Source organism: Vigna radiata, chromosome 7 (genome assembly GCF_000741045.1).
Source record: "Vigna radiata var. radiata cultivar VC1973A chromosome 7, Vradiata_ver6, whole genome shotgun sequence".
NCBI classification, from domain to species: Eukaryota; Viridiplantae; Streptophyta; class Magnoliopsida; order Fabales; family Fabaceae; genus Vigna; species Vigna radiata.
The window spans coordinates 39,423,897-39,437,248 of NC_028357.1; the positions used below are offsets into that span (position 1 = coordinate 39,423,897).

General features: G+C 35.0%; 2 protein-coding genes across 8 annotated transcripts; both read left to right on the forward strand.

Annotated features, from left to right (window-relative positions):
• The first annotated feature begins 3,566 nt into the window (after positions 1 to 3,566).
• Positions 3,567 to 8,342, forward strand: LOC106768953 (protein Dr1 homolog). Of its 7 annotated transcripts, none has more exons than XM_022783656.1 (7): positions 3,567 to 3,751; positions 3,849 to 3,911; positions 4,566 to 4,571; positions 4,951 to 5,040; positions 5,895 to 5,989; positions 7,157 to 7,225; positions 7,962 to 8,342. In XM_022783656.1, the coding sequence occupies exons 2-7, from the start codon at positions 3,857 to 3,859 to the stop codon at positions 8,118 to 8,120; spliced, it is 474 nt and encodes a 157-aa protein (XP_022639377.1). In that variant the 5' UTR covers positions 3,567 to 3,751; positions 3,849 to 3,856; the 3' UTR covers positions 8,121 to 8,342. The 7 variants fall into 7 exon arrangements, with proteins under 7 accessions (XP_022639377.1, XP_022639376.1, XP_022639374.1 ...); XM_022783655.1 differs by having other exon boundaries at positions 3,571 to 3,751; positions 3,838 to 3,911; positions 7,959 to 8,342; XM_022783653.1 differs by having other exon boundaries at positions 3,571 to 3,751; positions 7,959 to 8,342.
• Positions 8,343 to 8,553: 211 nt separating this feature from the next.
• Positions 8,554 to 10,555, forward strand: LOC106767528 (protein MIZU-KUSSEI 1). The gene has a single exon (XM_014652444.2). The coding sequence runs from the start codon at positions 9,179 to 9,181 to the stop codon at positions 10,154 to 10,156; it is 978 nt and encodes a 325-aa protein (XP_014507930.2). The 5' UTR covers positions 8,554 to 9,178; the 3' UTR covers positions 10,157 to 10,555.
• The last annotated feature ends 2,797 nt before the right edge of the window (positions 10,556 to 13,352 follow it).

Consider the following 13,352-nt stretch of genomic DNA (forward strand, 5'->3'; position numbering starts at 1 on the left):
CTAATTGTTTGTTTTGTCAGATTCCTTTACGCCACCCATGTGGATAAAGTTTTATTGTTATTTGCAATAAAATTTAATATATTATTCTTATTATTATGATTTTTATTATTATGATAATTACGATGATTATTATGATTATTATTTTGATTATTATTATTAGTAGTAGTGGTATTGTGATTATTATTATTATTATTATTAATATTATTATTATTAATATTATTATTATTATTATTATCTTGATTATTATTATTATTTTAATTATTACGATTATTATTATTATTTTAATTATTATGATTATTATCTTCATTGTAACATTCCAAAATATATAGCAATGTATATAGATATAGAATGCAACAATTATAATAAAAGAAAGCAGTAAGAGTGATAGATGAGAGTACATAAGTTACAGTCATCCAAAATGAGGTGGAAATTTAAACTTTACAAGTATAACGTCTTTCAAAACATGTTATAAGTCTAAGAGAGTCCTAAGAGCTAGCTGAAGTCCTAAGCACCACGACCGATTTTTCTTCGTTCTCTAATGTGCGCTCCAATAGTAAATCATCAGCTAGTGCTCACATCCAAAGGATTATACATTAAATGGAACTAACTCTAATGTTATACAACCACACAAACATCATGCAAAGACCATAACACAATTTAGACTAAGACCAAACGCATTTTGTTGATACCAATGGTCGACACGTGATTTGACCATCCGGACTAGTATGAAATGTCGAGTTCCAGGGGTTTGTGCACTTGTTGTGGCCCTACTGCTTTGTAAATCCATTGTCGAGGGGTTTCACCCGACCACACACAAGTGTAAGCCCTTTACCGAATAATAGGCCTCCACGTAGCACCTATTACTAGGACCTCCTGCTATTCTCACCACATGACTCATCACTCTCTAATTAAGCATGGATGGTCATTAGAATGTCAAGATAAACCCCATCTGGAACTTCAGCCATTCATACGATCAATCATAACAAACCATAGGGCACCACCATGTAACCTCCCTTGAGGATCATGAAATTACGTCCAATAACCATACTTTTGACTTTTACATTGCATACAACATATATTTATAATATTAATTACACTTCAAAAGACCACAACCAACCCAACAAGTCATCAAAATTTGTATGAAATCATTCCATGTACACTACGAGACAATAATAGTTCTAAAAGGAAAATTAAACAATACAAAACCTAGTGAACTCATACTTAGACAAAGAAAATGACTTTGAAACCATCACCAACAGTTTCGGAAGGGTCAAGAACCCCAGAACGACATAAAGAACGTCAGAAATGGACGTTCGGAACTCCCAGAACGTCAAAAACATTAAAATCACTCAATCTGACGTACAAAATTCATTGAGCGCACCCTCCTGGTGCGCTGTGCGAATCTATAGATTTTGCGGGTCCGAATTCTGCAGATTTGCGGAACTCTACCCTTCCAAACTCGTTCTTAAGCTTCTAGGCGAGTTTCTAACACCTCTAATTCCATATACATGATGAATTATGCTTGTCTAAAGGGTTACACACTATCCTAACATCAATATCTATTAGTTATACATTGATCTAGGATCTAATACTTCAATTTCATTTACTTATAAATCCAAATTCTAATTTACTACTTGGAGACTGTTTTGGACCATTTTAATTCTTGTAACAAATCAAAATTGAGATGTTTGCACTCCCAAGACTACCCAATTGCACCTAGGACACCCACAACCAAAAACCATTACCTCACTTCCTCTATTCTAATTTAAAACACCATAAACAACTTAACCTTTTATATGGTAACCTGTATAACAGAACTTCATAGCACCCACACACTCAATTACAAAATCATACCTTGCCTATAACACAATTCAAAATTTCATGATTCACACATCAAACGACACTTGTTATAACATATAAATTCATCCAAATTTTTCAGTTCAAATAGAAACAAAGCACCAACACAATCTCACGTACACCTTGGTTCACATTTTCCAAAACGAAAAGAAAAATCTTACTCGTGCAATTCGATTTATACTAAACAGAGAATGAAACCTTGCTTCCCTTACCTCTACGCAGTGGCACAGCTCCAACAAACCCTTATTCAAACTTGAGTTTCACAGAAGTTCTATGTAAGCCTACAAACCACAAATTGATGACGGGGAACAATTCTTAAAACCCAATTTAAGTTGAGAATTGAAGATGGAAATCATTAGAAACATGCAACAATTTGATTTCATGCTCAAGACTCAAGGATTCTCAGAAGAAAAAGAGAGAATCACTTATCGGTTAGATTGAAGAAACTGATCGATTGAAAATAAAGCCCGTTACGTTGTGATCGTTGGGGCACCACCTAAGTAGAAATCCACTGGTTCAGTGTTGAGAAAATGATGAGAGAAGATGAGGAGGAGAAAGACAGTTTTGAAGAATGGTGTTGGTGTTTCAGGAAAGTAGTATGATCTTGTAGTGTTTTTAAACATAAATATTTAATCACCACTTACCTGCTGCCATGTGTGCACCATCAAAATTACTTTTTTCTCAATCCTTACCATCATCATCATCATCATTATTATTATTGTTGTTGTTACGATTATTATGATTATAATTATTATTATGATTATTATTATTATTATCATCATGACTACTGTTATTATTATTATTATTATTATTATTATGATTATGATTATTAGACTTATTAATATTATTATTATTATTATTATTATTATTATTATTATTATTATTATTATTATGATTATTATTATTATTATTATTATTATTATTGTTATTAATATTATAATGATCATTATTGTTTTTATTTTAATTATTATGATTATTATAATAATAATTATTATTATTATCAATATTATGATTATTATCATTCTTAGTAATAATAATATTAATAATAATATGATTATTATTATTATAATTATTATTATTATTGTTCTTATTATTATTATATTTATGGTAGACGTTGTAGGACGTTCTTGTGCTGGTTTTAGGATGGTGAGGCAGTGCTGACAGGACTTGAGATTGTTCAGCAGACCACGGAGAAAGTGAAGTTAATAGAGGATAGGATGCGAGCATCTTTGAGTAGACAAAAATCCTATGCTGACCGGAGACGCAGACCCCTTGAGTTTGAAGCTCGAGATCATGTTTTTCTCCGAGTAACTCCTACTACTGGTGTAGGAAAGGACATTTGTGCTAAGAAGCTTTCTCCTAGATATCTTGGACCATATCAGATTTCTAGACGCATTGGACCTGTCGCAAAATGCAGTAAATAAATAAGAAGCTAAAAAAAATTTAAAAAATTTGAAACAACAAATAAAGTTAAAAAAATTTGGTAAAAAAGACTAAAATCAGAGTTTTCTAAAATTGAAGGACTAAATTGTACCTTAGTTTGAAAGGGGGACTAAAACCAAAATCAACCCCAAAGTATAAAGACTAAAAACATATTTAACCCTAATTTTATATAGATAATTGATGAATTAGTAAAATAAAAAATAGTCAGGAAATGTTAAGCCAACGCGCTGAAGGAAAGCGCGTGGGTAAAGGCATCTGGTAAACGCGTTTGGGGCAGTGTGGGTTGCCCTAATCGGATGCGAGCGAGAACTGGTTCTCTTATCCTGTGAAACTGTCATCATAAATTCATATATCAGCCTTAGCCATGTCCTCGCTCTCGTACCTTCTCTCCCCTACGCGATTACGAACTTCAATCGTGCCTTCCGGGATTCTTCTCCCTTATCGACAATAGGTAACTTCTTCTTTTTGTCTTCTCTTTCAGATCTGTAATTGTTTTCCCTGTTCGTTTGTGTATCTGTGCCCTAATTATTCTTTTAGTTCGATTCTAGGTTGAATCATGGAGCCTATGGACATAATCGGCAAATCAAAGGAAGATGCATCGCTTCCTAAAGGTTTTCCCCGTCGCTCTCCTTTCTTTCAATAGCTATTATAATCACATCGAGTTCTTTGGATTTGGTTGTTATTTGCACAGGTGAATTCTAGAGACTGCAGAAAAAACAAAAAAGATAAATTGTCCGCAATATGTCTAGGTTTTTGTGACATTTAGGGCTAATATCTCGTTATGTATATTTTCCTTTGCAAATGCCTGAGTATGAGCTTCCCGCAACCTAATTCACTTGATAAAACTTTTTTCTCAACTGCACTCATAGTGAGATTATAATTAATTCCAAAAGGTTTGTTTGTGATTGATGGTGTCCGTTGGCAATTCAACGTAACACTATCATACTTGCTGGCAATCTCGATTGTAATTCATGATTTTTAAAATTTCCTTTTTATGCAATGTTAAAAGTTTAAAGTGGTATAAAATTTAATAAAAGAATTGTTTTTCAGTATACAGGTTTCAAAGAGAAGTATACAGGTTTCAAAGAGAGACTAATTATGTCTTTCATTATTTTTAATTATTTTTATTTCGCATGAAGATACATGTATGGATTGGAACAGAAGTTAACTTCCATTAAGATCTGAGCATGTCTATTTGACTCACTCTGAATAATATATTTTGTACTGTTTATCATATCTGATTATAGAAAATTGCTTTCTTGCAGTTTTCTGTAAGGCACTGATTTGATACCCAGCAAGCCTATGGTAGTTTCATGAAGATTGTATTATTATGTTATTCACCAACGGAATTTGGTTTTTCTATTATAATAATATTTCTTACTAGCGTTTCTACTTTGTTTTTATTGATCTTTAAAACTTAAGTAGTTGTCGTATCAAAACAGCGATATTTAAAATTTAATTACCAGAAGACTGTGATAATTAAAGGTTTGTTGAACAGGTTTAATTGATAAAAGGTTGCTAATTAATAATGAATAGTGATGTCTGGTTTTTTTAACTTTTCGGGTACTTGATAGTCAATCCATGTTTTCTTTTTTATTGGCAATGCATCATCATTGTGTATTGCTTACAGAATCTCTGATTTTTTGGCAGCAACAATGACAAAAATTATTAAAGAAATGTTGCCCCCTGATGTACGTGTAGCAAGAGATGCCCAAGATCTATTGATCGAGTGTTGTGTAGGTCAGAATTTTATAATCAATGATAATTTCGTTCCCATTATATTTGTTTGATTTGTTGACTTAATTCTTTTAGTTTTAGGAAATCAGAGATAGTGTCGTGTACTATTTTTATTTTTCTGATGTCTGACAAGGTTATGGTCTCCTCCATTGAAGCCATCGTACCAGCTTGTTGTCATGCCTTGGATGGTGTCCATTTCAGCAGCATTCATGTATTTGTGGCATTAGTGTTTTCTAAAACCCCATTTTCCCTCTCCTACTGCTTTGCTTGAGATTTTTTTTTTGTTGTTTTTTTCTTTCCTCATTTGGTGGTCAAAATTTGAAACCCTACTCTGAAACAGTCATATGCTCGTGTCTCTGAAACACAGACCATTATTCTTTGACACCATCAGTGGCCTGTTGTGATTTCTTGTGGCACTTCCTGGTGTTTCTTGCCTTGCCCTATTCTGGCACTATTTCCTATGTTCTGTTGTGTTGTTTCTATTCTGTTCATTCTACCCGTTTTCTACTCTTCATTTTGTTGCAGTATCTGACCCACTGGTCCTTCTTCATTTCATCTATATTTGCTGTTACCTAACCCTATCATACCATATTAGCTGTGAATTACTAGAATCTGTAGTGTAATAAAATTGTTGGTGATAAGCTATTTTGAACTTGCTGTCTTTTTTTTCATATATAGTTCATGTTGAAGTGACAAAATTGTTTGCTAATACATCTATATTGTGGATATGCTGAACATGTGCCATTGCTTTTATTGTCTAAAACTTTTTTGGTTGAAATTCTCTTTAGAATTTTCTGCTTCATATTCTTAGTTGACTTTTCTCAATAATTAAGATGTTAACCAATTTGTCATTGTAGAGTTTATAAACCTCATCTCATCAGAATCCAATGAAGTCTGCAACAGAGAGGAAAAACGGACAATCGCACCCGAGCATGTATTGAAGGCCCTACAGGTATTTTGTATTTCTATAGCTTCGCCTGTGAATATTTTCTAATATATATTTGAGTGTTTATGTCATTTAACACCATGCTTTATCTTAGGTTGGATTTTGTTTGGGTGTGAAGATTTCATTAAATATAGGTTCCTTAGTTACACAGTTTAAGGAAGCAGAGTTGAAAGGATTTAAGATTAACAATTTTTTCTTTTGTCTCTGCCGAAATTTGCATCCAAACAAGGATTTTTGTCTTCATGGTAAAAATTACTGTAATAGTTAAATAATTGCATTTTTGTCTATCATGAGACTGAGCACAAATTGCTGACACTTGAAATTAAAATACTTAGTAGCTGATTGGGCTCCTCTTACAGATTTATTATTTGATCCCGCCAAATGTTCTCCTGAAGGGAGTAATATAGTAATGAGAAAGAGAAGAAAATTTGTAGAAAATGAAATAGTTTTATTGCATTACTTGTTGGAGGTACATATATCTATTAAGAAGTAGTAGCTTGTTTTGCAAGCTTTGCTGACTAGATTTCTATATCTAATTAACTCAGCTCAGCATAACTGACTTGGTTAGTTTGATGCAACTTTGCTAACTAACTAACTAACTAACTAGTTAGTTGCAACCGATGCTGACTAGGCACCTATAACACTAAGTGTTTAAATAGCTTGCATGACTATACTCCATCTTATCATCTCCCATCCCATCCACCACACACACATAAGATATCACCCTATGAGTACTAGTAATGATACATCCACCTAATAATTTGTAAAAGGGAGTTAAGTGAAAACATAAGTGCATTTATTGTCTTAAAAACATTAAAAATGTACTTTCTTCATCTTGTAAGTAGGATGATGCTGTAACAAGATTTAGAATTATTCTTATCTTACCCTGAACCCAAAGTAGCTGTTGCCCTTTCCTTGAAAAATGAGAGTGGTATCCTGCTGAGTGTTGATAATATATAGATCATAGGAAGATGCATGCTCTCTGCTATATATTTTACATGTATATTTTACTTTAGGAGTGACTTATTAATTGAAAAGAAAAGGAGCTCTTTTAAAAGGAATTATTTTCTATTCTGTTGTTACAAGTGTTCCAAAATCATAGATTCATTTAATCCTTTAAACATACTGCATACCTGTTTCTGATTTTGTTTATTTATTTGCTCCTATCCCCAGGTTCTTGGATTTGGTGAGTACATTGAAGAAGTTTATGCAGCATATGAACAACACAAAATGGAGACCATGGTAATTATTAATATCAATTCCCATCTGCATGTTGAGTACTTGAGCGATACACTACAACTTAGCATATTCACTTTCTTGAGTCCTTGTCCAACACCTTAATTTCTGCATGGGTGGACACTGGAAAATAAAAAATGTAAATCGGAGTGCTCCGTGTCATATATGATCGATGTCTATCTTTCCTTCTCAAACAATCTTAGTGGAAGCTAAACTTGTTTTTTCCAACTGGGGTCAGATGAAAGAGGGACTGTCTTAAGCGAGAACTTGCTGGCCTCGTTGATGGTTCTTCTCTCTAGAAGTCCCCCCAACTTTTCATAGCTCCATCTAATGTATTCCGCTGGTAGAGAAATATGTGGAAATGGTATGTTGGAAAATATGCCGGAAACATTTTAACAGACTGGTAGTCTGAATTGTCTGACTTACCTTCTCTTCCCACCTGGTGTTTTCAGAACATGTTGAGAGCATGATGGTCTGTGCTATGGTTGGCTGTTGAAATAAAAAATTATCTTAATGAACTTCAGCAGGTTTTGTTGTCCTTGTATTTGTATTGGAAGCCTGGTGAGCCTGTATTGTTGATCAGTTAACATGGAAAGTGAGTTTTGGACAAGTTGATTGCTGTTGTATACGAATTAAGCTGTTTTCTGATCAGTTAATGTGGAAAGTGAATTTTGAACAAAGTTAATTGTTATTAAATATGATTTTAACTGTTTTTGTTATTGTTTTTTATGTCTTCCAGCAGGACTCTTTAAAGGGTGGTAAATGGAGCAATGGAGCTGAGATGACCGAGGAAGAAGCATTAGCAGAGCAGCAAAGGATGTTTGCAGAGGCACGTGCTAGGATGAACGGTGGAGGCATTACTTCCAAGCAGCCAGATACTGACCAAAGTTTAGATAGCTGACTTTAGGATCTTTATGGAAGCATAGGCAAGCACCTTGATTCCTGTCTGTGCTTCTAATATTGTGTACAAAAACCATTCACTAGATTGCTGGCCTATGTGGATATGAGCTCTCAATTTGTATTCTATCGATGAATCCATATTTGTAAGTCAATGTAATTAGTGAGAGATCATGAAATGCCTCCCGTTTAGCATCGCTTGTAATTATTTAATTTACATTTTGTATCCTCCATATACTAACAACTCCTAGCTCAATTCTGACAATGGCTACTAAATTTATTAGATTGTAACAAATTATCAAATATGTAGGTGCAATGGTGTTTGGTTTATTTGTTGCCTTGAGTATGGGAAATCTTGCAAACTCGAAATGCTGCCGTAAACGGAGTCATGTCATTTCAATCACGTCTAGTTGTGATTAATACAATAACCTAACTCTCCCTGTCATTCTTTTTCTTTATCCCATCACATTCTCGTGTAATTAACCCCCTCATGCACTGTAGACCTAGAAGCCAAAGTCTAATTATATAGAGCTAAACCTTAAATGTCAAATTTTCACGACAGCGCGATAGGATTGAGTGCTTAGGGGACTAACCTAGAACGAGGTGTCAGTTCGCAGATACGTGTAATGTAGTGTCTGTAGCCAACATGAGCCACGAGAATTCAGTAATGGTTAACCTGATGTCACCATGGTGCACCTTTGCACTAGAAGACATAGATGGTGCAGAAGAGTGTGCTAAGTGCATGTCGAGTTTCAACAGTGATGGCTTTGTGTTTTGTTTGTTCTTGCTTTAAGTTTTTTAATCCTTTTTACCGTTTTGGGCATCAAGTCAAAAGAGTTTAGTCGAGCACAATGGCACAGGGCGCAAGCCTCTCTCTCTCTCTCTTCCTTCGCTACCCCACAAGAAAGTGAAATAACAAACACATTGTCTCCTTAGATTCCTTTCTTTTCTATTTGAAGCGCACTCTCTCCCAGTCTCTTTCTGATTTCCTATATCAGCTGGTGGGACTGGTTATGTTTCTTTTGTCAGGATTCTCTTGCACTCACTATATGAAAGGGGGAGATGGCTAGAATAACAAAGAAACAATTAAATAAACCTAAAAGCCCAACATATCTATCCCCAACAGTAAAAAGAAGAAACCAGATTCATACTCTCTCCGTCTCTCTGTCTCCCTCCCTCTCTCTACTATCTGACCTTCCTTTAAAGCTTGTTCTTCCTTCTCATATTAAGGCACCAGTCATGGATACAACCTCAACCCCTCAACCTCAAGACTCATCCTCCAAGAGGCATTTCCATTGGACCAACAAGGTTGGAAATGAAGACATCCAAGTCCCCCCCTCCTCTGAAACAATGTCCAAAATCATAGAGGAAGACACAAACACAAAGGGAAAACACGAACAAGAACAAGATGACAAGGGTCTTCCACTCCCAGCCTCTGCAACCACTTCCCAAAGAAGAAAGCTTCAGGCTGTGGCAATCTCAAGGCTCCGCTCCGTCCTCACCGTGTTCGGCAAGAACCGCTCCAACCTTCCCTTCGGCCTCGGTTCTCGAGTGGTCGGCACCCTCTTCGGCTACCGTCGCGGCCATGTCCACTTCGCCTTCCAGAAGGACCCAACTTCCCAACCCGCTTTCCTCATCGAGCTTGCAACACCCATAACCGGTTTGGTTCGTGAAATGGCTTCTGGGCTGGTCCGAATCGCGCTGGAATGCGACAAGGACAAAGAGTCAGAGAAGAAGAGCTTGAGGTTGCTTCAGGAGTCCGTGTGGAGGACCTACTGCAACGGCAAAAAGTGTGGCTTTGCCACCAGAAGAGAATGTGGAGCGAAAGACTGGGAAATCCTGAAGGCCGTGGAGCCAATTTCAATGGGTGCGGGTGTTCTGCCAGTGAGTAATAACAGCGATGGAGGTGATGGGGAGGTGATGTACATGAGGGCTAGGTTTGAGAGAATTGTTGGGTCCAGAGACTCTGAGGCTTTCTACATGATGAATCCTGACAGCAATGGAGCACCTGAGCTCAGTATTTATTTGCTTAGAGTCTAGTTACTAGTTACTACTACGACCAGCCCTTTCAGTTATCATACTTAACTTTCTTTCCCTTTTAGTTTCTTCTTTCTGGATGTTAAACACTAGGCTATTCCTATACTACCTGTTTAGCTCCTCAATCATGAAAATGGTCACTTAGTTCTCTCTGTTTTTTTTTTCTCCTATTCCCCCTCTCCTTCCACCAGGAAGAAGAAGTGGGGTTTCAGTTTTTTTTTTGGTTAGGATAGGGGGGTAGGGTAAAGGCAGAAAGGGGGAAATTAATTGTGGGTTACCAATACTTTACAGGGTGATGGTGGGGTGGGTCATGAAAGGTGTATATGTATAGTTTCCTTTCTAATCCTTTAATTAGTGATATGAGGCGAAGGTTAATGCAAATCATCATTGTCTTCTCATTTTTATTTGGTTTATCAACTTTTCCAATTTCGTGGTGCAGTGTTGTTTTATTTGATTCCACTTGATGGCTTCCCTTTTTTGTACTGTGCTCCTTCACGCTCCCTTTTTTCAATTTTTTACTTGTGTGCTTCTTTCCTTGATGATTAACTCGGTCCCCATTGTTGAAGGTTGCTTGGACTTCTAAAATTAAATTTCACAAACTGTTACTACTCTAGCTGGTTTAACATTTTACTAGAAACTGTTATGTCAGTTCTACGCTTTCAAATTCTGTAAAAGATATTTGGTTTACGAGGATATCACTTCCTCTCCTCTCTCCTTCTTGGATGATAACTTCATTATTATTTGGTTTGAGTACCCTTTCATTTGTTTCCTTATGCTCTTCTTTCCCTGTTTAGTTTGGATTCTTTATCAGCATGTTCTTTCAACCCAACACAATTTCAGTATGTGATCTAAAAAGTTAATGTTGTTCCAATGATTGCTTTTTATGCACAATTTTGTTTGCGAAGTGATCCCAAGAATTTTTCTTAATGTCTAAGCCTAATCATAGAAGTCATCAAAAGCAAAATAAGAAAAGAAAAAAAAAATTATATTCTGATACTAACAATCTGACAGCAGACCCCATCTTTTCCTCACTTTTTTCCTTTGTTTATACACTCGATCATTTGCTTTCCCTCTTGTTGACTGCTTTTCTTTTTGTTGGCCTAATTCAAATCTGAAACATACTCACCAGGTTGTTTTCATAGTAATTTGTGCAGCTTTAGTCGATAGCCGTAGACTATAGCCTACTACTGTCAACATTTGAGACCACTATTCTTTATGCTCTTTTTTTGTTCTCACGTGGATTATTGAATAGCAATCTTATTTGAGACAAGTTTAGCACTAAATATAGACATTTTTCTGTGAGAACTTGAATCTTTATTCATTATGAGAGAATGTTTCTTTTTACTTAATCCCCAGAGGAAAATCATTTACCCGGACAGTTTGATCATAATAGTGATAACTCTTTTTGCCTTTCCCTTCCTAGTTTTCAGGCTTTAGAAAATCCCTACTATTTCCCTGCAACTATGAGAGAAAAGATTGAAGATGAAGAACATATATGGCTTACAGCTAGGACAAAATAAAACTCTCAACAAGTCTTTCACCGAAACCAAAGTCCTTTTAGTTATTTTAATCATCCAGTCATCATTCTTCCAAAGATATAAAAGCCAGTGGATTCACATAAAGTTGAACCAAAATCTCCCTCAACCACCACATTGAAAAGAAACAGTACTAGATAGAGATTAGAAGAATTTGTTAAGATTGTTTGTACAAAATCCAACTGTTTGGTCTTTTACATTTGTTGTTGTAGGACATGCAGGCGAACCAATTATAAGCTTAATGGCTAACTAATTTAGCAGAATATGACAAGTGAAAGTATGTATGATCTGCCCGGTGTACAAAAGTGGGGCTGCATGTTAAATAGACGAATCACTTCAGATTGATTTGATGTGTGTGCTTTCTTTTGATGAGGCAGAAGAGACTTTTCTCCTACCAGGTTTGAATTTGAGTGACAAACTAAGGGATCATAGGTACCACTTATGTAAATCAAGTGAGCAAAAGGGTCACACGTACACTTACATGGTACCTAGGAAAACAACTACCTCAAATTATGCCTTCAGGGGCAGTACCATGCATTTTTCTGCAGGTTATATATGTGCTGTTTTGGGGTCTACTTCATTAGTACCATATTTCGCAACATAATTAATCTAATAACCTCAAAATTTCATTCAAATAACAAGAACAAATTTGTGTAGCAGAATTAGATGAGTGAATGTTAGTGTTCTCTTTCTTTCTCTCTTTCAGTTGATTTTTGGGGATATTTTTTTTTCTCCAGAAGTAGGATTCAATATTAAAACATTTCTATCTGCACATATTCCAGCATTGATTATTGTATTTGCAATATTTGCACTTTTTTTATAACCTGAATTTTCTTGGATTTAGAACGATTTGTTAAAAATTCTCAGCTTTTTCCTCGATCTCTTATAAAATACCACGTCTAAAATGCAAATTATGGAGGTTTTCTTTTTTCTGTAGGTTAGAGGTGTTGGGGTCTGATATCACCTGTTGGGAAAAACGGTTAACTCATACAAATAATTTTACTCTTCAATCCATTGTGGATTTGACCCACACAAACAATATTACTCTTCCATGATGGGTTTAAATAGGTGTAAATCAGGCCTTGGACCAATTACAAATAATAAAAATTGACAATAAAATATCAACTTACCTAAAAATCAAATCTCCTATTCTATCATAAAATAATATTCTACCTAGATAAATAGAAAATCATAACTACCCATTCCTATTTGATATCTATCACATCAAACCAAATATTACCAAACTCAAAACTAATAAAATAATAAATTTCTAAATTTAAGTTTATCCAAATAAGAGGCATGTTGGTTGAAAATAAGACCAACAATAAAGGTTGAAGATGAAGAAGAGAACTTGAAAGAGGTTGGAGAGCACCTGTATTCAATTCTTCACATGGATATGGTGGTGCTTTTGTGAGACTGTTGTTAGTGGTTTTGTAGTGTTAAAGTTGTGCTTTGTGTGATGTGTTGGTGCTCAGAGAAGATTCTTTATAATGAGAATCGATTTTACATTATAGAGAATTGATACTTTTTTATTTTATGAGAAATTTGTCCATTAGTTTTTTAATTATTAAAACCTTAAATTTAATAATAATAATAATAACTTAATCATTTTGAACAAATTGTCACAGTAATGGTATTTATAGTTAAGTTAGTTGAACATGTTG